The 27,693-nt window shown below is 37.7% G+C and overlaps 2 protein-coding genes and 1 long non-coding RNA gene across 3 annotated transcripts; all 3 read right to left on the bottom strand.

Moving 5' to 3' along the window:
• Window positions 1-21: 21 nt before the first annotated feature.
• On the bottom strand, window positions 22-4,148 carry LOC139122402 (uncharacterized). The gene is made up of 3 exons (XR_011549445.1): window positions 3,809-4,148; window positions 1,653-1,723; window positions 22-1,119 (listed from the first exon to the last, which is right to left on the bottom strand). It is a non-coding gene; the product is annotated as an uncharacterized lncRNA (long non-coding RNA).
• A 2,981-nt stretch (window positions 4,149-7,129) lies between these two features.
• Window positions 7,130-12,956, bottom strand: LOC139122345 (fibropellin-3-like). Its single transcript, XM_070687741.1, has 6 exons — window positions 12,842-12,956; window positions 10,023-10,136; window positions 9,359-9,472; window positions 9,032-9,145; window positions 8,418-8,531; window positions 7,130-7,305 (listed from the first exon to the last, which is right to left on the bottom strand). The coding sequence occupies exons 1-6, from the start codon at window positions 12,954-12,956 to the stop codon at window positions 7,130-7,132; spliced, it is 747 nt and encodes a 248-aa protein (XP_070543842.1).
• Window positions 12,957-18,710: 5,754 nt separating this feature from the next.
• LOC139122344 (fibropellin-3-like) lies at window positions 18,711-27,575 on the bottom strand. Its single transcript, XM_070687740.1, has 10 exons — window positions 27,509-27,575; window positions 26,707-26,820; window positions 25,875-25,979; window positions 24,935-25,048; window positions 24,615-24,728; window positions 23,920-24,033; window positions 22,047-22,193; window positions 21,315-21,660; window positions 19,777-19,847; window positions 18,711-19,193 (listed from the first exon to the last, which is right to left on the bottom strand). Exons 1-10 carry the CDS (start codon window positions 27,573-27,575, stop codon window positions 19,186-19,188), a joined length of 1,200 nt encoding a protein of 399 aa, XP_070543841.1. The 3' UTR covers window positions 18,711-19,185.
• Between the last annotated feature and the right edge of the window lie 118 nt (window positions 27,576-27,693).

The following is a 27,693-nucleotide window of genomic DNA, read 5'->3' as shown; positions in this document are numbered from 1 at the left end:
CCAATAGCAAACAATATTATATGATATTTCCTTTATTATATAAGTACTTATTACTGAAGGTACGAAACAGTACTTCCACATAAATATATTATTTCATCATACAACTTCACGTTGGAATGGCCGCACTCCATGGTGTTCATGACTTCTCCATACGATATGTGTAACTTTTGCCCAGACATTAATCCTGTCCATGGCAACTGCCCATTCTCTTGAGACTTCTTTCACAATAGTTTACTGGTTATTTACAAGACTTAGTATCAATGACTTTCGACTACAGAAACAGCCTAATTAAAGAAATGTTTAAATTAGACAATGCAATTTAACTTTGCTACTGTCGTTATCAAAGGTATGGCACAGTACCTAGCGTGCATCAAGTATTGATGATGGAAGAGTAACAAGTAGCATTTCGTCTTTGACTTGACCTGTCCCGGCCCAGAGACCAACTGTCTCTATTGATCATCTATTATATAATATTTTAACAGGTTTTCTTTTATTATATAAATACATACTACACGTCTTTTGAAAAAGACTTAAACATGTATAGCTATGACTACAACAGATAGAAGACATACAGTCAATATATTTAATCAATAATTGGCTAAACACGCTATAAATCTGCTGAGAGCAAATAAAACATCTGATCAAAGTTGTGAGAGAAATATTTCTAGTTCTAATGCTCTTCACATTAGTTTTATTAAGCTGACGTTAATATAAAGCCAATGCACTCACCCTTTGCGGGTTACTCAGAGATAATAGTAATGTAAACTACCCTACAATGCGCATTTTGAACAAACGTACTATCAAGGAACAATAAAAATAAATCACAACATAAAGGGAGTTTACGGTTTTTATATTTACAGATTGAATATGCCGTTCGATTACTATATTCCCTTTCAACATCATGATTGTGAACTTGTGCGATAAAAATGTAATCGTCTTCTAAATAAATTCTAAGACACAAGTTTAGAAGATTTGTCTACAATTTAATTTGATCCAAGCAACATGCTATGGCGGGAAAGTCTTGTCAGTCCTTGGCATAATTGTTCCATGTGTAGATTGATGATATTAAATTCAGAAGCTTGATACGGCGATGTCAACTGGAGATTTAGCAGACTGAGTCTAAAAGAGTGACAAATAGGTTATAAAAAGAGTTATAAAGTTGAATTTCGTCACCAATTTGTCAAGAATGTGAAGAACAATAAATGCTCGGAATAGAGTTGGCCTTAACAAAAACGATGATAGGCAGAGGAACCTGGAATGCACCTTAAACACAGTTATGCTATTAAATGCTGTGGTTTAAACATGATAGGGACATTTAAGGAAAGTGTTTTACATTAATCTTTTCTTTTTACAACAGAGTTTCGCGTATCGAGTAATCTTAGAGTTCAAGAAATGCGAAAACATTGCCATCTCAGGCTGATTAGCGGGTAACATCGCTGTTCATGATGACATTTTTGAGATGTTTTTATGTCACGAGCTGTCATTTGATTGCTTGATTCTCGATTGCTTGTTGGAGACGTCGGCATTAAGCTTTGTAATGCGTCCGTGTGTTATACGTGAGAAATGTACTTAATCAATGATCTTATCCCAACGCAGTAAATTTAACAATGTGTTACGCTAAATTTGATGGTAAAAATGATAATTATACCTACCACGTATTTCACACAGGTAATTTCTCCAGTTTGAACATCTATCGTTTCCCCACATAAAGTTGTAGAGCCGTCTTTTACATGCCCAATCGAATTATTTCATGGAATAAAAGACAAGAGTACAAAAATGTGATTAGGGCATGGCGAAATTAACATTACTTTATAAAACACTTAAAAACTATACAGATGAAGAAGGAGAAAATGCAAGGGCTGCAAACCAACGCTAATGATCATCCATTGAACAACTTTCAGTTTTGGCCTACCAGACGAATTGTAATTGTTAACTACATTGCTAAAATTTGGCTTAAGTATAAGTAAGCAAGAAAATAGGACAAATAAAAGAAAAAAAATAGAAAGATTGTTTCAAATCAACAAAGATAATGGAAAGTAAAAAAAACCATCAACAGGTAATGAAACCGATTTCAAACAATTGCCTGGGATTTAGGCAAGTGGTTTTGACCGATTAATCTCGATATGGTTGGGATGTAGAGGAATAATATATGTCGCCGACTTCTTCGCTAGGTTATTAGCACGTAACCTAGCTGTGAGGTCGATTCTGATTACCCAGTCTGATTTGATATTTCCCGTAATATTCCTGAAGATATCAAATGATAGATTGCTTTGATATTTCTAGACCTTCATTCAAAATGAGCAATTTAGAAGGAAACAGCTTAATTGTATTCCGAAGTTAGTGATGTTACCCATAATTCTCCTTGTGTCGTACACACAGAGATCGCTTATTGAATTGCCCTGAAATTGCAATGTACATAGAACAGCTTCGTCTATATTTCAAAATTCTGACAGCATTGTTTTGATGACCATGTCTTACTAATTTCGTACTTTGAATGACGAATCTTTGCACGGAATATATAGCAATATCGTAATTTTTTCAACAAAAAATTTCGACAGTCACACAAAATATTTTATTGAGAGTGCGGGGATAGTTGTAGACTGAAAGATCCGTCGCTCGAGAGCGCTCTTTACGTCCCCAACCTCTTACGACTGGACGCGATCTGTAACATTCCTGTCCGGCAACAGAATTTTGTTGCGACTTATTGCATCTCGTCAAGAACTTTATTGGCAGTTATAAGTTCTGTGTCAACAACAGGCAGAAAAAACATTGTAATTACCCGCAGTAGGCTATGCACGGTGACGCAACAACTCAGCCAAGCAACGATCGTGAGTTTGAAGTTCTTTGAATCACAAGGCAGTGAGAAAGTGTTTGGAAGAACTTAGAATTGTGCCGAACATACAGTAAGGGCAGGCCCTTGAAAGTTTCTGGAGAGGACGTTCTCATTTTTGTCGGTATCACAATAACCTCGGGTGAGCAAATCCACTAGCCTGAGCTCACGGATATAGCATTTTACTGCCAGGCAAGTACTTTAAGTACCTACCAGACCGACGGGTTAGCGTAAATTAGGCGAGTACTTAACAAAATGAATCGGCATCAAATGAAATAGTGAACACTGTTGCGTGAAAGCGAAGCGAACACAGAAACAGTTTCCGAGCCTAACTGACAGACATGAAATTCTTTACCCAGGTTAAAATCAAAGTAAGAAATTCGATTGAGCGATAAAGTAAAGGTTGTTTAGAGAAATTAAAGCCTGAATTTAATCCTGGGAGAAAGTTACGCACGAAAACGTCATCCATCAAAGGTTGTACGTAAAAATTCAACCTATAATGCTGTGTGAGTAAGCCTTTGCAGCATGCATAAACATAGACTTTTCAAAGATCAAAATAAAGAGGGCAAAAGAGAGAATACGATTTCTTTATTATCCCTTGCAATTTATATGTCAGACAGGTGCTTTGATATGATTTAATTTGCTGATAGCTGTACCTTGAAAAGTGCATAAATTCTAGCACCTTTAAACATCAGAATATCGGATTCATTAAATTTGCTCTCGAATTTGTAAGACAATCGATAATCTTGGAGATATTTTTAACAAATATCTTAAAATTGTAAGTTTCAAGTTTTCAATTGTTTAGAAAGAAATGGAATTTCATAAGAGATAGCAAAAAGATGCCCGAGTGAACAAACAAGGGAGAATTATAGGTAACTCCATTCCCCGGTGGAGGGATATTACCAGTCTTGTACATATTTTATTTTTTAGAGGACTGCCTTAGGGATTATTTAGTCATACATGATATGCTTGTCTCACCTCATTCGAACACATTGTTTTGATTCATCGTCCGGTTCACCCGGGTTCCAATTTCGATAACCCGATTCACCAACTGTCATTCCATCAGCTTCCCATATGTACGCATCCGGATCTGCAAGGTTTGCATCAGATGCTTTCAATCCAATCCAGACGCCCCCAATGGATGGATAGTATGTGGACATCCAACTTAAGAGACAGTCAGTTTCAGCTTGCCCTCGCATTTTAGCAAGCGTGCCTCCCATCGATTCACAGTCGGCTTTGGCGGTGTTCCAAGATTTTCGTACATCGTACAATAGGAAGCGGACACAATCAATCACAACACTCACTGACGACGGCGATTCTAAAACGTGCAAATGCGGAAGAATAACTACTAATTTGAAATTTTTGTTGATAGCTTGACGATGTTCCAAGGCTTTGTAGTTCTGTATCATAGTATAAGTAGCAAACACAACTAATTGCAACACTTACTGATAAAAGCGATTCAGGAACATGTAGCAAAGCATATAGCTGCAATCGAATATAGCTGAAATCATAATCAAACAAATCTCTACGAATCAGTGTAAAGGTTACAAAAAGTTTGCTAGTGTAACCATAGACAAATTTTTTATTTTTTATTTTCTTTTCTGATTGAATATATATACTGTATACAGGTACTATACGTACCTACCTAATACGAGTGAGTAACCTGTTAGCGAGAGTGAGTACAGCGCCACCAGTGTCAGACTTTCACTGCTGAGAATCTCGCGATATCTGACGAGATTCATTAAAGAGTTTGACTTGCAGACAACTGCACATTTCCTGTGTCTGCCTCATTGATATTTCTTTTCAAGCTTTTGACAGCAGTGAACGTTGGACGTCATGGTACATTATGGGTTTCCAGCCCTGTTACATTCAGACCAGGGAAGAAACTTTGAGTTTGAGGTCATCCAACAACTTTGCAAAAACAAACAGGAGTCCAGAAGTCAAGAACGACCCCATACCACCTGATCAGCAATGGACAGACAGAGAGTTTAACCGTACATTGCTTGACATGCTTGGCACCTTGGAGGAGCACCAGAAGAAGGACTGGAAATCATATGTTGGTCCACTTGTGCATGCATACAACTGTACTACCAACGATTCCACTGGTTATGCCCCCTACTATCTCATGTTCGGACGCCATCCCAGATTACCTATCGACGTGTACCTTGGATTGGAACCTGAGGGCGATTTGCAAAATACATATGGTGAATATTCTCAAGACCTCAGAGACCGACTAGATTATATTGTGCATATACGATTGCATCAAAGGTAGCTGCTAAGAAGTCCTCATACAACAAGAAGAGGTATGACAATAAGGTAAGGGGAGCTGTGTTGGAGCATGGTGACCGGGTTTTGGTGAAGAATGTTAGCATACGAGGGAAACACAAGATTGCTGACCGGTGGGAGAGAGATGTGTATGTAGTGGTTTGCAAGACCAATCCTGACCTCCCTGTATATACAGTCAGGCCAGAGTCGGGGGTTGGAATAGAGAGAACTCTCCATCGCAACCTACTGTTACCATGCTTCTCATTGCCCTGCCCATCTGGGAATCAAAGAGCAGAACCCAAAGAGACTGTTGATTATACAAGATCAACAAGCAAGGCAGAAGAATCACAGGATCATGGTACAGTTTCGTCAGACTCGGATGGTGATCAGGATGTTCATTTCTTCCAAGTCTATCATGCACCACAGGAGAGGGTACTCGAACCTGAAGAGGCATCAGACCCAGATACTGTGCCCCAAGAGGAGAATAAGGCCATGGTTGGGTAAAAGCCCACATCAGTGGTCAGTGGCGCCAGTCCACCAGTGACTACTTCAGATACACTTCCGATTGAGAATTCCTCACTACCAGAAGCACGATGTGTTGTTGAGAACGAAGTGAGCGGAAGTTTGGAGCCATCAAATGACTCTAGTCTACAGGAGGATGCTGAGCCACACAAGGAGTTTGAAATTCAGGAGGAAGTACACTTCGAACCCATGCAAGAAGTGGAAGGGGAACCCTTAAGAAGGTCAAAGCGGACAATACGACCACCAGATCGCCTGAATCTTACTCAGGTTTGCAGTAAGCCAGAGTGAATGGTCAAAGCAGATTACCTCACATCTGTGAAGTTTAATGCCCAAGGAGATTCTGCAGAATGTCTTTGTGCCGCGTTGATTGACATTGTGTCGAAGGGTTAATCACAGACTGTATTTTCTTGTGAATATCGGGACGATATTCCAGAAAGCAGGGGAGTGTGTAACCATAGACAATTTTTTTTTTTTATTTTCTTTTCTGATTGTATATATATACTGTATACAGGTACTATACGTACCTACCTAATACGAGTGAGTAACCTGTTAGCGAGAGTGGGTACAGCGCCACCAGTGTCAGACTTTCACTGCTGAGAATCTCGCGATATCTGACGAGATTCATTAAAGAGTTTGACTTGCAGACAACTGCACATTTTCTGTGTCTGCCTCATTGATATTTCTTTTCAAGCTTTTGACAGCAGTGAACGTTGTGGTCGAGTAAACTGTAGATGTATACTCTCCTTTATTTTAACAGGTATGTTTGGTATAATATTTCAGTGATTTTGCCGAGTTTTGCTCAGTTGAAAGTTTGGATGAGATCGCCGCCCATGAGGAGACGCGCCATGTGTTTCATGAGCTATTTTTAGCGACAGTGCAAGTGAACTTCTGATGTGTCGATCGCTGCGCCTAAAAGACTTATATATTGCTCTCAGTTATTGAAACCGGACAAGTGGCTCCGGCGATAGATGTAAACAAATCGTCTCCAGTGTTGTTAAAGTATCATAGCTCATTTCTGTTCGTTATTGAGAAAAGGCCTTGTAGTTTAGTGTAGTAGTGAACGTCGATTCTGATCAGCTGTTGGTTTTTTCATGCATGTGTTGAAACAGTACGCCAAAGTTTTCATGGCGTTGCCTTGTTGTAAGAGATCGTTGATTTTGGAGATTCATTAAAGAGTTTGACTTGCAGACAACTGCACATTTTCTGTGTCTGCCTCATTGATATTTCTTTTCAAGCTTTTGACAGCAGTGAACGTTGTGGTCGAGTAAACTGTAGATGTATACTCTCCTTTATTTTAACAGGGTTTCCCCTTACACTGGCTACACTAGGGTAAAGCATTTCGATCTCCTAGATTTTATCACTAAGAATTAGGAATGTTTGAAAACAGTTTGATAACATTTTACATCACGTAATGTCAATCTTTATATTCGATGTTGCATTGTTTCCACCAATCTCCAGCTGAAACTTTAGCAAAAGTAAGAATAATTTATCAAAAGCTGAAATACAAATAGATCACTTCATATCTAACATTGACGACTTGCCTTCTACTCTGCAGAAAAGATCACATGTGCTTCCATCCGCATTTAGGATGTATCCTTCTTCACATGAGCAATGATGCTGCTGTATGCTGTCTTGATTACATATCTGACTGCAACCTCCGTTGTCCATGGAGCATGACGGCAGCAGAGCTGCGGTGCAAAACCAGTACGACATGAGTGAGTCGATGACTTCATATCTGAAGAAGTACCTATCTTGCCTTGATGTATGGTAGTTATAGTACTAGTACGAGGAGTTTAGCGGGAAATAGCAACCACCAAAGGTTTCCTACAAGTACTCGTACTATAATGAATTCATAGTGCCAACTTTGCGAGTTTTGGACGAGATTCTCCAAAATTGACTTTCTCGACAAGGTTGTGCAAGTAATAGAAGCTACGCAACTTTCTTTTGCTACAAATAATGCTCATTCACAAGTAAAGGCAAAACCAATACAGCTCTACACTAATAAATTTAACGTACACGGAATTTTTCGAAGGAAAGGGTCACAGATTTTCCATGCAGAATGTTCCATTGTTGACAATATTCCGTCAAAAACAAAGCCATAACTTTTACATTGCAACAAAATACTTCCTTACAACATCCATATTATGTGGCATCTTCTGATCAGGCTGTATGAGAAAACTCAAATGATATCATATTGATTTTACGTTATTTGTCTGTCTGTACAACCATGTACCGTTTGGAATTTTGAATGGATGCAAAATTACGATTTTATTTACTCTGGCCTTGAATTGTGTCGCACACACTACGTAGGCTTTTTATTACACCATTCCCTAGTAAGTTAGGGTGACAAAATGGAGCTTCAAAAGCAATTCGGTCTCAGCCACAGCCAGACAACAGTAGGTTTTATTGTTTGTATTTCCGATTCGATCTCACAGGCTATAGTACGCACCAACCTAGCAAAGAAATTGGTGACCATCGCTACAATGTTGCATCCCTACCTTTAAAAAAGCGGTACAATAACGCAGGTAAATAGGCTCTACGTTTATTGTAAAGAAGCGCCGATGCAAATTACGGCGAATATCCAATTTACCAGGATATAAAAATGTGGAGGCGCTTATCACTTTTCGAAAAGGGTAGTGATGCCATATGAGCTTACTAAGATGGGAAAAATGCACATGACGAATTGATTGTAGAATAAACGTGATATACTGCGATTTTGCGACTAACAATGATGAATAACATGTCTAAAAACGTGTACCATTGCTCAACGACGGGGGAACCATTTAGAATATTGCTTTACCTGTTTCACAGTTAGAACCTTCGAAACCTTGGTTACAAAGACAAGTGTATGAGTCCATGCCATTTTCACACTGACCTTCATTCTGGCAGGGATTCGGTTGGCATTCATCAATGTCTGAAATATAGTTATTTCGCATAAGGTTTCCAATGTCAGAGGACTGGATTATGATGGTGTAAGTAAGTTTTGAATCGGATATAAATATAAAGCTACCGATTTCACATTCTAGTCCCTCGAAACCCGGATTGCACAGACAAGTGTAAGAGTCGACGCCATCTTGACATTGGCCTCCATTCTGGCAGGGATTGGGTTGGCAATTACCAATGTCTGAAAGTGTGTTATTTCACTTATGGTTTTACATGTCTGAGGACTGGATTATAATAGTGCAAGTCAGTTTTGAATTGGATATAAATATAAACCTACCGATTTCACAGTCTTGTCCCTCGAAACTCGGATCGCACAGACTAGCGTAAGAGTCTACGCCATCTTGACATGTGAATTGATTGTAGAATAAACGTGATATACTGCGATTTTGCGACTAACAATGATAAATAACATGTCTTAAAAACGTGTACAATTGCTCAACGACGGGGGAACCATTTAGAATATTGCTTTACCTGTTTCACAGTTAGAACCTTCGAAACCTTGGTTGCAAAGACAAGTGTATGAGTCCATGCCATTTTCACACTGACCTCCATTTTGACAGGGATTTGGCTGGCAACGGTCTAAAACTACGGGAGCAAAAGAGAAGATTCTTCATGACAAACACTTAAAATCGTCATAGTTCTGATTTTGAGACGCTGAGAGAGGTAACAACAACGAGGAAACTTGACAGGGTGTTGCGGTATGTTTAGGGGCTGCCAAACCACGACGTGCAGGCACTATAGCATTCAAAAAGAGTTATTCAGAGAACACGTTTCAGTGCAAAGGCTTGTCTGACTTACTGATTTCACATTCTGATCCATCGTAACCTTGATTGCAGGCACAAGAGTACGAGTTGACATTATCTTTGCATTGGCCTCCATTTTGACAGGGATTCGGCTCGCAATCGTTTGTATCTACAAGAAGCAGAGTGTAGTTTCCATTAGCTTTATAGGTTTGGCAATACCGTTGAACTTTGTGACGTTATTTCCAAAGATTATTACTGATAATGTATTCGATCATCCAGCATGCCATTGTTGTTACAGATGTTTTCTACATCTACAAATTCACTGATAAAGCTAAAACTGTAAAATAACAGCAATCATGTATCCCCTCCCGGCCAATAATGGACTCAAGCAAACTTTGCAATCAATTATGTACAATGCATATCATGGTACGTGATGTCAGGCAAAGTTTGCTTTCGTCCATTGTAGCCTGGAAAGGCGGAATTAATTAATGCTCATAATAAAGGGTTTATGCATTATAACACATACCATGTGTCGTTCTTCATGTAAACATTTCATAAGATGCGTCATTATCTTCCTGATAAAATCAATTCTACAATTTTACTATGCAAGAGTGTTTGTAACACAAGACGCCAAGGTGAATCTTGTCTTCACAGGTGATGATGACAAAATCTAGGGAACTCAATACATGATTTAATCAGTATATGAAATCAAAACCTACCAATTTCACAGTCTGGCCCCTCAAAACCTGGATTGCAGAGACAGGTGTGAAAGTCGACGCCGTCTTGACATTGGCCTCCATTGTGGCATGGATTGGGTTGGCAATCATCAATGTCTGAAATAGAGTTATTTCGCATAACTGAGGTTTCCAATGTCAGAGGACTCGAGTATGATAGTGTAAGTCAGTTTTGTGGATGGATTTGGTTTACCATAATCAATTTCTATACGAATTAATATTATAAAGCTAAGTTTTTGTTAATTTCATGTGTGAAAATAGTCTGCATTGTGTGGCTATATTTATATTTACATTATCTTACCAGGAAGTCGCAAAAAGGGTCTACATGGGATTGACTGACTGAAACAGGTGCAAACCACCTGTACAAAGTCAGTTCCCCAAAACAAACTACAAGCGAGTAAAATGAAAAGCTGGCACGCATACTATATTTATATAAACTATATTTAGTGATATTCTAAAATGGCAATACTTCTATTGAGATGAGGGTATGCAAGTTGTTTTTGTATCTATGAAGATAACAACGGTCCTTTTTTAATTTTAAAATGTCACATTTTGAAAAACTTCCATGAACAGTACTAGGTGAAAAAATACAGGTTATATTCATGCAATCGACGGGCTACTGCTGTTGTATATCAGTCCAAAACTTTTCTATGATTAATATGTAATTTTTGATCATTCCGAGTTCAAGACAGATCATCTAAGCCTTATCTGTAAATACAAATGAAGGCAGTCATTATATATGTCACAAAGATCAAATCTGGACAGGGTTTGGTTGACCAACCAAAAATCTGCATATGGATATTTGCACAGAGTATATAACAGTGAGACGTGCATTTCATGGCTTCCCCTGTATAATTTCAATAAATTCATATTTCACTAGACAACCCTGTAGTGCGATTCCATCTCATGAATAAAACACCAATTAATCAATCAATTAGAAAATACTTCTTACGCACAGATATTTAATAATAATGTTATCTAGACAGGGGCTAGGAAAAGTCAGTGTACAATGTACGGCTTTGCGAACAATTGAGTCTGTAGTTTATGTTTGGTACAGTGGATCATTTTTGAATGCCACGTGGTATGCTACTCCAAAGTCGTGTAGCCTAAATGGAAAAGCTCTCCTTCATGTGGTTTCAATCTATACTGAGATACGCGCAACCAGATTGAGAGTTGCGTTTGGAAATATAAGGGATTTGATAAGGGTTATTCTTCCTTAAAGTCGGCTTTGCTGCCTCCCGTGAGAAAACAACTGACAATAGCATCTGATGTACGTATAGCCGAAACAGTGTAAATGCAAAGTAACACAGAAAACTGAATCGTTAAACGATGAAACGTAAGAGAAAAAAAGATGGCACTAATTTTGACGTCAATATTTTCTCGATGTGAACTGACACTTGGCATGGATAATCATATGTATTTATGTTAAATTGCATTTGTGATGTTCGTATCGCAGTGGAACTGGAAGAGAAAGTGACACACCGAAATATCATCGGAAGAAATTACGTTTAGCCACCAAAACGCCCACTTCACAATCTGCAAGCAGTGTAACGGTGTAGAGGCAAAACTCACATTGGTAGATGTTTTTTACGCTTTTCTTTAGAACGTGTGTAGCGGCATTGTAAATCGTTCTTGAGTCAACGCGTGCAGACGAAAGGTAGCCATTATTCACACAGAAATTAAATGGTACAGGCATTCACCCTGCTACCTGTTTGTTTCAAATTACAATACATCGTTATTAGCAGAAGATATCCTAAAGCTTGCCTCTCTCGGGTTGCAATACCGATAAAACATTATTATCCTAAACTTGCTCCCATTGACACTGGATTACTGTGAGTTTGTAACCATATATTTGTGAACACAACAACTCCGGTGCATTAAGTCCTTTCTGTGAGCAAATTGAGAATATTTGTCTACAAGGTCCAGGCCCCGAGCTTTGATTTCGTATTAAACCCTTCATAGTAGGTGTTTCATAGAGCAGCGAATCGACTTGGTTTTATGGCCGTTAACCAGAAAAAGGAGCCGACCCATGGGTCAAGTAAGGTACAACACTGTTGGCAGTTTTGCGCTACATTTGAAGTTCTGATAGGATCATTTGTCGCGATACATGAAAAAAGAGCTTACACTTCCAGTCAATAAAGCAATATCTACTTTGCATTATCGGCCTCGGGGACATGCACAATAAACACTTAGAATTGTCCGTTCTGTGCTGGAGGAAACAGAAATTAACATTACAATGTCAGTCAGGCATTTTGTACGTAGTATCTCAGGAGACAATTGGTTGGAGTAAACACTGATCAAAGTGTTAATAAGTCTGCATATCAGCATGCTAATGAATCGTTGAGTACATACATTTTATGAGTCAGGCCGGGTAGAATCCAAGTTCTACAACTGGCACGATAACAGGTTTATGTAACCTGGTGTAGGTATATGTACTAGCTGTTTCAGGCAACGGTATAATTAAATTTTGCGTACACAGTGTTTTAGCCTAACCAAATTGTCAAGGGGGAGGGAGCCAGACCGAGCTTGGTAGGATTCAGGTTATTTACATAAATTTACATATTGACAATGTGAACAATTCCGGGGGGGGGGGGGGGGGGCGCTGCGGACCTGCCTCCGGCACAGGCTGAGGCCCTGTAGAAGATAAAGTACGTATAATGCAAATGCGTGCGTTATTATATACGATTGAAACAGACAGGCCATGGCAACCAACAAGAGCATTCTTAACGGTAAGTTTGAAGTTCACTGTAAAACAAACACACAATCTCCATCTCCTCAAAACCCAAAAGACCCTCACAACTCACCTTTGATTTCACAGCGATCACCGCTGAATCCAATGGAACAGATGCATATATTACCAGGCTTTGTGTCATCTGGCGTTCCTCCGTTGTGACAAAGACCAGAGGAAAGCCTGCCCATTTCTTCTTCGTAATCTGTTAAAAGGTTTCAGTAACAAAGACTGGGCTTCTACTGTGAGCCTATTATCTACAGCAAAGGTCGCCCAAGAGCAAGTTGTATTTTCTGTCCCTGAACGTGACCAACTTTACCGAAAGCTAAATCAAGAAGGACACATCGATGCTTAATACAATTGCCCGGCTACAAAATAGAATGATGAACAATGATCGCACTTCACGATGACGTCTAAAAAGTACAAAAACAATGTGATAGATACTGTTGAGTGAAGCCACCTATGTCTGGCCAGATTAAGCGTATAAACCAATCTTTCAAAAGTATTCCCTAAGCAAATAAACCATTCAGATACGATATATTCTAGCATACAGCGAAATGGAAAGTGATTTTGACATCATTATTTTAAATGCTTCAAATTACTTCCAACAACAAGTTGTCAATATGGGATGTAATTCCGTACACATTGACATGTACTTACAATTCGATGCGACTGATGGAGAATATGATTTATCGGTTGATGAAGTTGTAGCGATCCCTACAACTACTATCATGACAACAGTGGCCGCCGTGATGGCTATTCCGATAAGGATTTTTCTTCTATGATATATTCCTTCAAATATCTTCTGCTAAATATTAAAAACGATTAGAATAGTTGCTTCATCAATTCCTGAACGTCAATAAATCCTCCTTGATACATGTCTGAGTTGTAGTTCAGGACATGAAAAAATCGTAATAAAATGGCCACATGGCGACCATATTGGATCGTATCACAAAACAAATCAATGTGCATATGCATGACATAGTTCAATGTCCTTGTACCAACTTTGAATAAAATCGATTGAGATATGCCTGAGTTATGGCTTTGTACATGATTCGAAAAATCATAACAAAATGAACGCACGGCGGCCATATTGGATTGTATCACAAAAAAATTGATGTGCATAGCTATGACATTGGTCAATGTCCCTGTACCAACATAAGGGATAGCCTATGTGTCCGTCCCCAGGGGTTGGTAGGTGTATTGTTGTATTGCTAATAAAGGTTTATTCTACCAAACTTTGGTGGTTTCGTCTTTCACTGCCCTTGACAATCTTGCGTAAACGTTTTATCAGCATGCTGTATTATCTGACCAGTTTGATTGCCTAATTCGCCAAAGCAAGCAAGGTGGTAATTTAGTCTATTATTTGATGAGTTTGAGTGCCTACTTTGCCAAAGTAAGCAAGGGTAAATTACTAATCTGTGGACGCTGTCACCAGATTATCACCGGATTAACTTTGACAAAGTCAACAACGAGCGCACCAGCATACGTGCGTATGTATAATATAGGTCAATGTCCTTGTACCAAGTTTGAATAAAATCAGTTGAGATATGCCTGAGTTACATCTATGTACATGAAAAATCGTAACAAAATGGCCGCACGGCGGCCATATTGGATCGTATCACCAAAGAAATTGACGTGCATATCTATGACATTGGTCAATGGCCTTGTACCAACTTTGAATAAAATCTGTTGAAACATGCCTGAGAAATGGCTCTGTACATGAAAAAAACGTAATAAAATGGCCGCCTGGCGGCCATTGGATTGTATCACAAAACAAATTGAAGTGCATATGTATGACATAGGTCAATGTCCTTGTACCAAGTTTGAATAAAATCGGTTGAGAAATGCCTGAGTTACATCTCTGTACATGAAAAAATCGTAATAAAATGGCCGCCTGACGGCCATATTGGATCGTATCACAAACAAATTGGCGTACATATCTATGTCATTGGTCAATGTCCTTGTACCAACTTTGAATAAAATCGGTTGAAAAATGCCTGAGTAATGGCTCTGTACATGAAAAAATCGTAATAAAATGGCCGCCTGGCAGCCATATCGGATCGTATCACAAAACAAATCAATGTGCATCTGTATGACATATGAAGTTATCCTTGTACAAAGTTTGAATGAAATCGCTCCAGTCATCTCTGAGATATTCGCATGCACGGACGCACGCACGGACACACAGACATGACCAAACCTATAAGTCCCCCCGGACGGTGTCCGTGGGAACTAAAAACATCTGCACAAAGTTTCATCAAATTTGGCACAGTTGTACCAGAAACAGCGCTCTTATCACGAATTATGCAAAGTAGAACAAATTATGCATGCCACACTAATATAAATAGACCTGCATATGTGTGCCATAAGTTTAAAAAGAATTTACACAGGAATATCTCAGATATCTGCATTCATGAGCCCCTTTGCATGGACACAGCATTAATATTAATTTCATCCTTGAACGCCTGTGGATCATACCTGGGGACCCTGTGGATGGATATCAAATACAGGAAAGAAAACGGCCGTCACACAGCCATTTATGATCGAATCATTACAAAAATCGGCGTGCATATATATGTGATAGGGATTAATATAGGTACTAACTTTCAATGCAATCGCGCCCGGCAACGCTGAGAAATTTACGTGAACGAACACACAGTCGTCAAATATAGGAAACAAAATGGCCGCCACGCAGCCATTTTAGACCGGATCATAACAAAAATCAATGTGCATATGTATAACATACAGAGTAATCTATGTATCAAGTTTGAATGGCATCGCTCCCAGCATCACTGAGAAATTTGCGTGAACATACACACCGACATCAAATACAGGAAACAAAATGGCTGTCATACAGCCATATTGGATCGGATCGTGAAACAAATCGACGTGCATATGTATGGCATAGGTGATAATCCTTGTACCAAGTTTGAATGAAATCGCTCCAGGTGTCTCTGAGATATCTGCGTGGACGGACGGACGGACGGACGGACGGACGGACGCACGCACGCACGCTCGGACATGACCAAACCTATAAGTCCCCCCCGGACGGTGTCCGTGGGGACTAATAAACTGACAGTAAGGTCCAGCCTCTGAAGATCTTGTATACTGCCATGAATGGCAGAGAAAATGTGTTATCCAGAAACATTGGTAAACATGTATTCCTGCTACAACAGTTACCCTTTTTCTTTGGTTATCTTTCCTACAGCAGAAACATCATGAGAAATACCTCGGGAATAATGTTGGAACGTAAAACATGTTGGAACATATCTACACTTGTGTTTTGTCTTTGAAGCACCAAATTTTGCTGTTTGGCAATTAATAAAATATTGATCAATGTAATGTCAATTAGGGTTATATTGTAATTTAGCGAAAAACTAAAGTTAGGTAATGTGTAGAAAGAAAAAAGCTCCCCATCGAAAATAGTACATAATGGGTCCTCTAAGCTACTAAGCTTTTGTTTTTCACTAATGTTGAACTTGGATTCATCATTTGAAGTTATTCTTGAATGAGAACATTTTCCACTGTTTATGAGCGTCTTCAATCACCATATATTCCTTACCTTTGTTTCAGAAGGTGCTTCGGAATCGACTGGGTGTACTTTAGTATTGTCCATTTTCCTGTCTGGTAGAAGGACTGAATGATGTCACTACTGCCGTGTCGTCCGTTCATGTACCTGCCACCAGAGTATTTACCCTCTCGGTGCTTTGTAAATAATGTATAATTCCGTTGTAGTGATCGCGGCGACCTGCTTTCACAACAATAACTCTGCCATTATCTGACTCCACTAAGGATTCACCTGAAGGCCCAGTGACCCGCATACATAGAATGTGACTTGTTCAAAAACGCATGAATTATTCATACGTTCATGTGATTAGGTAGTAGGCCTATGTGCCTCCAAAGTAACATACTTAAACTTTTGCCCAAACTTTCCTCAAGGAATACATCAACCATTCTCTTTCAAAATCCAGAGTAGTTGAAATTGCAAGCAGCTTCTTGGTGCCCAAGCACTTGTACACATTGGCTGAAAGCACCAAACCGACATTTCTCATCCCTGTACTTCCTGAGATACACAGAAGTAGGACAAGATTCATCCAAAGTCATAAAAACAATGTGAAGGAAGATTTGGGATGACGCAGTTAGTTACGTACAGGATGTAACCCTGTTAGAAGCCTATTTCCACCAAATATGACCATGTTAACAATTATGGTTACTGATTTATAGGCATATTTGTGAAATCGAAGTCAAAGGTAATCCTAGCCACATGACATTTTTTCAAAAAAGGAGCTCTCATATATCTCCCTGTGTGCCAAAAATCAGACCTTTAGCTCTATTTGCTGGCCCTGAATTATATATGTGCATAATTAATAAGGCACAGGATGTGGCACCGTAAGGTCCCTATCCTGCCAAATATGAAGGGTATAGCACTTGTGGTTACTTCTGTATACGCTTATTTGCTAAAAAATGTCAAAGGTCATACTGGTCATGTGACATTTTGCCAACAACTTTGCTCCCATACTTATCCTTGTGCACCAAATATCACACCTCTAGCTCTATTGTCAAGCCCAGAACTAATATATGATACTTATGAGGCACAGGAAGGGGGTTGTCATGTGTCATTTTGTCAAAAAACTGCTCCAATACTTATCCCTGTATGCCAAAAATGAGACCTCTAGCTTTATATAGTTAATAAGGCACAGGAAGTGGCTGGTCATTTGACATTTTGACAAAAAACTTTCTTCCCTTACCTACCCCTGTAAACCAAAAAATCAGACCACTAGTTATATTGTCAAGCCCAGAACTAGATATATGCATATTTATGAGGTACAGAGAGTGGCCGGTCATGTGATATTTTCTCAAGAAATTTTGTTGCCATACTTATCCCTTTATACCAAAACTCTTACTTCCAGCTCTATTGGCTCGCCAAGAATTAGATATGTACATAATTGATGAGGTACAGGAAGTAGTCGGTCACGTGACATTTAAAAAAAAACTCTCCTCCCCTACTTATCACAGTATACGAAAAATCAGACCTCTATTGGCAAGCAGATATGTGCAGCATTAATGAGGTACAGTATGATGTTAAGTCAAAGGCCAACAGTATTAGCCCTGAAGTTTAGGTGTGCAAACTGGTCCCATTCCTGACCTGATTAATTTGCGGAAACAACGAGCTCGAAGCTGGTCGCATTACAGTGAGTTCAGTAAGTATTGTAACAAGGGTCAGTAGTGACGTTACACAGCATTCGCGCCGTTGAGATTCAGTGGATGTTTATTTATACTTTGTGGAAGGTACGTTTAGACCGAGAGATCGTCTGGCATTTGCACCGTACACGAACGTGAACTCACGCGATGGACGAATAGAAATGATTGACAACTCGTCCACAGCGTATTGATATATTCTGAAAACGCGCAATCGTTATGGAAAACTTCTTGCACTTTGCAAAAAATAACGAATTCTTGACTTGTACATGTGATAAGTATATTATTCCCAAATATTTTTCTTCGTTCTAGCTCGGAAAATACTCGTGACGTAATGACCGTGTCACCACGAGTGGAAGACAAGTAGTGACACGGCCATTACGTCACGAGTATTTTGCGAGCTGAACGCAGAAAATTATCCTTTAGTTTTAATATATTCACTTTGAAGTAACGCGGGACCTACAGATTTTATTGTTAACCCATGACACTGACTATTTCACAAATTTTCTGTTAATAACTTTAATATGAATTTGAAGTCAGTTGACGAGTAGATACATAGGCAGAAACGATTACTATAAAAACCAAATTACATTCACTTTATAGAAGTTATGAAATAAATTTAATGTATCCCCTGTGACTTCAACATTAACAGGAGGGTTACTAATAAGAGGGTAGCTATCACAGCTTTTAGTATAGCCTACAGCTCTGAAACGAAACTAAGTTCAGAATGATATTGTATTTTCCCGATCAAATGTATACATTTGATCAGTACATTTGTTTACTTTTTCTATCCTAAACTACATGTGGACAACAATGTATTCCGAAATAGACCACGATAATATCGATAATAATGAGGGAAAAGAATCATACATCTTATTGCGAAAACTTGATATTGTGATTTGGAGAGTCTCGGAGCATTTAATAAATGGTAATGTCGATCACTTTCTATCACTGCTTTTGAAATAGCTGACACCATTAGAATCTTTTTTTCTGCACACATTTCATGATATTTTTTGTAAATTGTATTTCCTCTTTTTAGTTACTTTCCATTACATTCCAAGTAAACAGATAAGATAAGGAACTGTCATTTATCTTATTAATGTTAAAAATAGAACATGCGCGTAGAAGAGTAGTATAAGGACCATCGTCGGGAAAGTCTTTGATGTCAGTACCATGGTTCCAGGGTTGTACCCTGGGCCTTCGATGCGATATGGAGATTTAGCAGTCTGTTAAGAAAGAATATGTGTAATCTATTCAGACAGGACAATCTTGTATCAATTTAATGACACGTCATTGACTTGGGATAAAATTGGCGTATAATTAAAAATATATAATGTCAATTAGCGTAATAATTCTACGATCAACAGGGAAACTTGAGTTTCATTTGAAACAAGTGTTGAGGTGCCTTTGATAGTGGTTAAATCAAGGAAATCGCCACAAGAAAGTATATTGTGGTGATTGCCCGAGATACAGCCTCTTGTCACTCCTATGCAACTTGATAGTTATCAAGAAACTCTGGCAACCTTCAATAAATGCTCCAATACCTCAGTATGCAATGTACAAATAACGCCTTTGATACTATTTTGGAATAATTGGAATATGCAACAAAACTGTAATTTGAATTCGTTCAGGAATCTTTGTACCACAAAACGTTATTTTTAGCGCCTAACTGTAAAATTAGTACAAATAACAAGACGCGATAAAAAGATGATAAGAAAATAGTTGGCATATACATTTTCATGTCCTTGCGATTATCCAACATTATTTAAGTCGTTTGGAATACAAGGAAAACAATTTTATGTATTTTACCGTCGATTTCACAGAGATAGTTTCTTGTTCGTGAACACAAGTCGTCGCCCCACATGAAGTTAAATCTTGCACTATGAGCCATACAATTTAGTTTGCGCCATGATATGAAGGAAAGATCAGAAAACAAAAAAAAAAACCAATCAGCGCATAATCCAATAAATATTTCTAGAAAAATGTCTTACGAATTCGATGTAGCAATGGAAAAGTTTTGCATCATTGCTAATAATAATTTATCCTTCTTCATCAAGTTCTGACTGTTCCGTCTCAATCCTATCGCACAAAAATACCCCGTCTTTACCTCGTGGGTATGAATGAAAATGAGACAAACATGACAAAAATATCTCAAAACAACGATCAATTTACACACAAGTACAATTCACGACTGTATAACTAAAAACAACACCAGTCGCAAAAAAGACGCGACTTAGCGTCACCAATGGCTACCGATTAGTCTGGCATAACATTGCAAGTTTCTCCAACTTTACTAACGTTAAGAACAGTCCGATTAAAATGAACTTGAGGACTAAATGACGTGTAATGTTCGGTCAGCTAAATGATGCAATAGTGCGCAGCTTTCTATATCAAGTTGATCAATGAAAGTATCGACATGTTAAAGCAAATAAATTTAAGAATAAGAGCTCATTGAGAAAAATTTGCTTGCACGCAAACCATGTATATTTCCATCGTTCTAATATGAATGATAACACAATGTGACCGTCAACAGTCATGCAGAGGAATATTATAATTGTGTTACAAGCGCATGGAATATGACCACTGTCACTTTATTTGTCTTAAAAGGAGGGGGGACTCAGTTAAAGTATAGTTAGCGCCTCGAAAGTGAATGACTCAAATTCTTGCTCAAACATTCCTAAGCAAACTTTCAACCAACGTCTTTTAACATGAAGAATTAAAATAATGTGTCAACGGGCACATTTTGATAATGCACAAACAAATTAACCAGTATTTACCGAGATTTAAAATTCAAAATGGCCGCCATCCCTGTGTTATCGCAACGTCTGAAATTGCAATTCCTGATTTTTTCACAAAACTAAGCCGGTGAAAATCTATTTAGTCCACAAGTTTCAAAACGAGCCCCATTACAAGTGGTAGGGAGAAAGAAATTGCAAAAGTTTGAGAATCTGAATATGTCTCTCAGGCATGTTCTACCTCAAGGGACAATGCACCGTATTTTACAACCTGAATATTAATCATTTCAACTACGATCGTACTCGCGGACCCTAAATGCTTATGTTCGATAAAAAGCATACTATGGACAATTGAAATTTTTCTCTTGAATAAAATCCAAACAGAATACTGTCAATGGACAGCGTTTCCGGTTACAAGGTAAAATTGCCACAACTTTGCTGAAATCTGTCCATGCTTAAAACAACTAGGCAAGGTGTACCACTGACAATGAGCTTGGAGAAATAAGAGCCTGGTTGACTTTCTTGGTAACATAAGTAATACTCATTTTACGTTTCTATAAATCTAATACAGAACTTTCTTTTGTCACTTAAACCCTTTAGTATGTTCCTCACCGCATTCTCACGCATCTGTGTCCTCTAAAGTCCGGTTCACCCGTGTTCCAGTTGCTAAACCCAGATTCAGCCACAGTCGTTCCATCAGCTTCCCATATGTACTCATCCGGATCTGTAGGGTTGTCATCCGAAGCTCTCAAGCCAATCCAGACGCCCCCAATGGATGGATAGTATGCGGCCATCCAGTTTAAGAGACAGTCTGTTTCGTCTTGCCCCCGTATCTTTGCCAGCGTGCCTCCTATTGATTGACAGTCGTTTCTAGCTTCATCCCAGCTTTTTCGCAGGGTGTTATCATATAATGCATAACGAACGCAATCAATAACAACACTCGTCGATGTTTGAGTTTCTGCAACGTGTACGTGTAGAAAATAACAAAATTCACCTCAACTAGTAATATAAGAGGTGTTAGTCAAACAACTGACACAGACATGAGCCTGTACTTTAGGAGGAAAAGATACGTTCGATATTTATAGAAGAACTTTCGGAATTTTGAAATTTTTTAAGCTGCTCTCTCATCGCAAGTTTAATAACACCTGCACGGATTACCTGTGCTTGCGCAGTTTTATTTCGCAACCATAAAATGTATAGAGCATAGACAACCTAATTAATGTTTTGGTGGAAGTGTTTGGATTTGCCTTCATGTGAATAGTTTATCATTTGATAGGCGTGAAACTAAAAGCGAAACTAAATCAATGCGAACAATTCTTTTGTTATGCACAATTGTTGGCTTACCATCTATTCTGCAGAAGAGATCACATGTTTTTCCATCCTCATTTAAAGTGTACCCCTCTTCGCATGCGCAATGATGCTGTCGTATGCTGTCTTGATTACATATTTGACTACAGCCTCCGTTGTCTGTCGAGCACGACGGCGACAAAGCTACGGTGCAAGAGAAATACAATATTGAATCGGTGCCGCCGCAATTGTTTTCAGAATTTATGTTCATAACCATTGGAAAACAGATGCAGTCAATGCACTTAATCTGAAAAATCTTGCTGTGAACAATCTAAGATTAACTTAAAGCGCCTAACATAATGTTATTGTTCATACGTACCAACATAGGTGAAATGGAAATTATTTTCAAAAGTTTCAAAACTCTACTTTCAAAACTCTACTTTGCAAACTTTGAAACGGAAACTTTGGTTTTCAATTTAGTGCGAAACTGAAAGCATGGGTCAGACATTTTCATATGAGGACAGGTTATGCCTCACTTACGGACTGTTTCAATGAATATAGCTGGTGTAAACTACGAGTTAAAATACAGGATAATTATTAAATATCAAGGAAGGAATTGCGTTTAAAAAGAAAAAAAATCACTGTCAGGTCCAGTAAACCCTTCAGAATAATCACAAGAGTAACAAAAAATTATTTTGTGAAACAAACAAACAAACAAACAAGAAAAAGAATTTATGGGTTAAAGTCCGCTTAATAATTTCTGTATTAATTTGACAAAAATCTGTTCCTATAAAGCCTTGTAAACAATAACACCTGGAGGAGTCAACTCCACCTTGACATTCCCCTCCATTATGACACATATTTGTTGACAATAATCTACATCTACAACAAAACAACAATGATCTATTCAAGCAATGAAAATAAAGAAAAGGAAAGCATCATGTGCAAAAAGTTAATTACAACTACCACCTAGGGTACGGAATTGCATCGGAAAGACACATGTTAGAGACATATTGCTGAAATGGTTTAAATTACCACCAACGATAAATGATAATAAAGAAATATACTGTTACACCTCTCTTACAGGCATTGTAAGGGAAAATTAGCGGTCATAAACCGTTGAACCACAATGTTGTTTCGGGGCGAACCTATCAAAATACTCCCCCTATGCTGACCCCAACAACTACCTGGGTTACCTGTAATTAATGATAACTGCTGTGTGTGTCCACAGATTAACGCTTGCAATGACCATATGTTCATCTTTTTTCTGGCAAAACATTGGTAAGCCAGTCCTTGCTGAAGGCCCCTACAAATTGAAATCTATTTTGCAAAATAGTCACTGTGGCAAATTGAATTTAATTACAAATTTGAAAATTAGAAAATCAGATCTTCTGAAGATTATCAAAAACTGACAGGCGTGTGAGTTAATAACATCATGACATTAATCTCCATTTTGACACAGATTTTACTGATAGTTGCTGATATGTAAAAGAGACTTGCCACTACAGAGGTAGACCAATGATCTTTTTAGATTGGTTTACACAGTACACACTTAATTTTGACATATAGCTTAGAGACTTAGTTAACTACACCTTAAGCATTTGTTTTTTTAAAGACAAACAAAAACATCCTTGTTTTCTGTGAAACCTTGCAGACACTGACATGTGTATAAGTCAACGCCATCTCGACACTGTCCTCCATTTTGACAAGGCTTTGGTTTGCCATCGTCGTCATCTTAGAGAGCATATTAATTTAGTTGTCATCCTTTTTTAACGATTTAACAAATCCAAAAATACAAAACCTATTTAAAAAACAGCCTTGGCCTTCTTAACAATCATGCAGCAAAATCATTTTATTGCAATTATTAAAGATTTTTTGCACAATCCGCATTTTATTACATTAAAAATTCACAAGTGATGGTATTACTCACGTATTTCACAGTCAGATCCTGTGAAGCCTCGCAGACACTGACACGTGTATGAGTCAACGCGAACTTGACACTGTCCTCCATTTTGACACGGGTTTGGTTGGCAATCATCTAAGTCTAGGAAAGCATGTATGTTCAATAGTCATCTTAATTAACGATGTAATAAATCGAAAATACAAAACCCAATTTATTTGAGTGAACACAACTATACCATATTTAAAATAAAACGGAAAAATGATTTTTAGATAATAATCATAGAATAGTAGCACAATAAAAAAATTCTAGATTCATTTGACAATGATTTTATCACTCACCTATTTCACAGTCAAATCCTGTGAAACCTTGCAGACACTGACATGTGTATGAGTCAACGCCATCTTGACACTCTCCTCCATATTGACACGGATTTGGTTGACAATCGTCTACATCTATAGGAAAGTATATATATATATATATATATATATATATATATATATATATATATATATATATATATACACACAACTATCATCCTATTATCGATGTAATACATCGAATATACAAAACTATTTTTGGTAAAAACTGCCCATACCTTATTTAAATATTATATTATATATTATATTATATTCAGATAGCAATATAATTAATGGATAACAGTGATTACAGAATAGTAAAATCAGCAATTTCTAGATAAATTTAAAAATAATTTTATCACTCACCTATTTCACAGTCAAATCCTGTGAAACCTTGCAGACACTGACATGTGTATGAGTCAACGCCATCTTGACACTCTCCTCCATATTGACACGGATTTGGTTGACAATCGTCTACATCTAGAAAAGCATTCATATTAAGTTGTCATTGTAAAATTACGGTGAAATGAATCGGAAATATATATAAAACCAAATTTTTTGTGTGAAAATTGCCTGTACTTTTTTTAAAAATCAGATAGCCAAATCATTTATAGATAACAATGGTTAAAGAATAGTAGTGTAATCCGCAATTTCTAGATAATTTTGACAGTTAATTTACCACTCACCTATTTCACAGTCAGATCCTGTGTAGCCTTGCAGACACCGACACGTGTATGAGTCAACGCCATCTTGACACTGTCCTCCATTTTTGCAAGGGTTTGGTTGGCAATCGTCTACATCTAGTAAAACATATATATTCAGTTGTCATTGTAAACTTACGATGAAATGAATCGGAAATACAAAACCTATTTTTTTGTGAAACAGCCTTTACCTTTTTAAACATCAGATAGCAAAATCATTTATAGATGACAATGGTTAAAGAATAGTAGTGAAATCCGCAATTTCTAGATAATTTTAACAATGATTGTATCATTCACTTATTTCACAGTCAGATCCTGTGAAGCCTTGCAGACACTGTCACTGACACGAGGACGAGTCAACGCCATCTTGACACTCCCCTCGATTTTGACACGTTTAATTATTTTTTAAATTTATCTGAAATTGCTGATTTTAGTATTCTGTAATCACTGTTATTCATTAATTATATTTTCTTGTGAAACGAGCCTATACCCTATTGAAAATAAGATAAATAAATATTTTTTTTGGGATCACAATGCTCCTAAAATAGCAGCAAAATCAGTCTAGTTTATATATAATTTTGACAACGATTTTATCACACACCTATTTCACAGTCAGATCCTGTGTAGCCTTGCAGACACCGACACGTGTATGAGTCAACGCCATCTTGACACTGTCCTCCATTTTTACAAGGATTTGATTGGCAATCGTCTACATCTAGTAAAGCATATATATTCACTTGTCATTCTAAACTTACGATGACATAAATCAGAATATAAAACCTAATTTTTTGTGTGAAAAGAACTTTACTTTTTTTAAAAACCAGATAGCAAAATCATTGATAGATAACAATGATTACTGAATAATAGCACTAATCAAAAACGTCTAGATAATTTTGACAATGATTGTATCACCCCCTAATTTCACAGTCAGACCCTGTGAAGACCTGCAGACACTGACAAGTGTACGAGTCAACGCCATCTTGACACAGTCCTCCATTTTGACACGGGTTCGGTTGACACTCGTCTACATCTAAAAGACAATAATTACCAACGGAAGACTCTCTGATTTGAGACCGGAATAAATTCTGATTGGATTGGTTTCAAATAATGAACGAATAATCAATTACCGCCATTGTCTCAAGCCTTTAAATACTCTTGATTAGGCAGCCATTGTGGTGTAGGGGAAATTAGCAAACACGAATATTTAGATACAATCGTCTGGTTTGTTTTTGGCGACCCTGGCAAGCTACTGTATCCTTACAACTTCCTATTGTAAATTGTAAAATGCTGGTCGTGTCCAGAGGTTTTACCTCTTCAGAACCTTGTATAAAACCTTTCTTTGACATAAAGATAGCGTTTTATAGTTGTAACACCTCGTCATTTAAATGTAAATTGCAAATAGACCCACGTGGCAGAAATACCTTCATCAAAATTTCAAAATAATTTGAATTCATTACTTATTTCCTAGTCAGATCTCCTGAAGACCCGCACACTTTGTTAAAATTATAAGTCAACTATTGTGACATTGCATTCCAAATCGATACTTTTTTTATTGACTGTTATCTTTATGTAGAACAGACTTGCCGGTGTGAGGTAGGCCAAATATCTCTTAAGAATACTAGAAAACGGTAAACTTGCGAAGAATATTTGAATAATTGTTTGACCAACCGTTCAGAATTGTGTCAAAAGATATACAATTTATGTTTGATTACATTTGTAATATGGTTAGTAATTTTACAACGATTTTAACCACTCACCTATTTCACAGTCAGATCCTGTGTAGCCTTGCAGACACTGACACGAGTACGAGTCAACGCCATCTTGACACTCTCCTCCATTTTGACAAGGGCTTGGTTGACAGTCATCAAAATCTACAACAACATCATTACCAAAGGTTGATTGTAATTTTAAAATAATGTCGGATTGGTTGAAAAATTAGAAACGTTTAATTCTCAACAACAACAGCACAACCATTGTTTTGTAAGAATGTTTGTACATAATCTGCAGAAGAAAACGGTGAAAGATTAGTGAAAGTTTGGAAGCGAAGACAGTTGTCAGATTGTTATAGTAATGCTAAATATGACGAATTTTCTCAAAGTGAATTTGCCAATTTTGTTACTTACTTATTTCACATTCAGACCCTGTGAAACCATCTAAACACTGGCAGGTGTATGAGGCAACGCCATCTTGACAATTGGCACCATTTAGGCAGGGATTTGGTTGGCAATCATCTCTTTCTTGAATGACCGTTGTTGTTTTCGAATCTGCCACTAAATGATATTAAACTTGCTCAGAGTCAGGGGGTTCTATTGTTTGCTACACAACCAAATAACTATAGTAGTATGTCTTTCGGAAATTGACAGAGAGCAATCAACAGTGTACTATTATTGAGTACTGTGACTGCAATAAAACAAGTATTGATCACTACAAATGCCACTGTATCAAATCCCATGATGACTTTTCATCTCATATAAAGGCAAGACTAGATTTTATGTAACATGAATGTTCATTTTGTAACGGGTATAAAATGTGAGTCAACGCCATCTTGACACTGCCCACCATTCTGACATGGGTTTGGTTGGCAATCATCCACATCTATAGGAAAGCATATATATTCAATGGCCATTCTAAGTTTACGATGTAATAGATCAAAATTACAAACCTTAATTGTTTTGAAAACAGTTGATACCTAATTTTAAATAGGATAGCTAAATCATTTAGCGAAGAACAATGATTAAAAATAG

The sequence above is a fragment of the Ptychodera flava genome, chromosome 22, assembly GCF_041260155.1.
Source record: "Ptychodera flava strain L36383 chromosome 22, AS_Pfla_20210202, whole genome shotgun sequence".
Taxonomy (NCBI): domain Eukaryota; kingdom Metazoa; phylum Hemichordata; class Enteropneusta; family Ptychoderidae; genus Ptychodera; species Ptychodera flava.
Note: the sequence above shows the minus strand (reverse complement) of the source record. Positions and strands in the feature narration are given on the sequence as shown.

Bases quoted from the DNA above. Each gene is read 5' to 3' on its own strand.
- LOC139122344 (XM_070687740.1), bottom strand. From the start codon at position 27,575: ATGGCCATTGAATATATATGCTTTCCTATAGATGTGGATGATTGCCAA. The intron at 26,821-27,508 runs GTGGGCAGTGTC...ATGTTGTTGTAG, and splicing joins ACCAAACCCATGTCAGAATG to ATTTTGATGACTGTCAACCA. The intron at 25,049-25,874 runs GTGAAATTAGGG...ATGTTTTACTAG, and splicing joins GGTCTTCACAGGGTCTGACT to ATGTAGACGATTGCCAACCA.
- LOC139122345 (XM_070687741.1), bottom strand. From the start codon at position 12,956: ATGGGCAGGCTTTCCTCTGGTCTTTGTCACAACGGAGGAACGCCAGAT. The intron at 9,473-10,022 runs GTAGGTTTTGAT...TGCTTCTTGTAG, and splicing joins GGGGCCAGACTGTGAAATTG to ATACAAACGATTGCGAGCCG. The intron at 9,146-9,358 runs GTAAGTCAGACA...TTGCTCCCGTAG, and splicing joins TGGATCAGAATGTGAAATCA to TTTTAGACCGTTGCCAGCCA.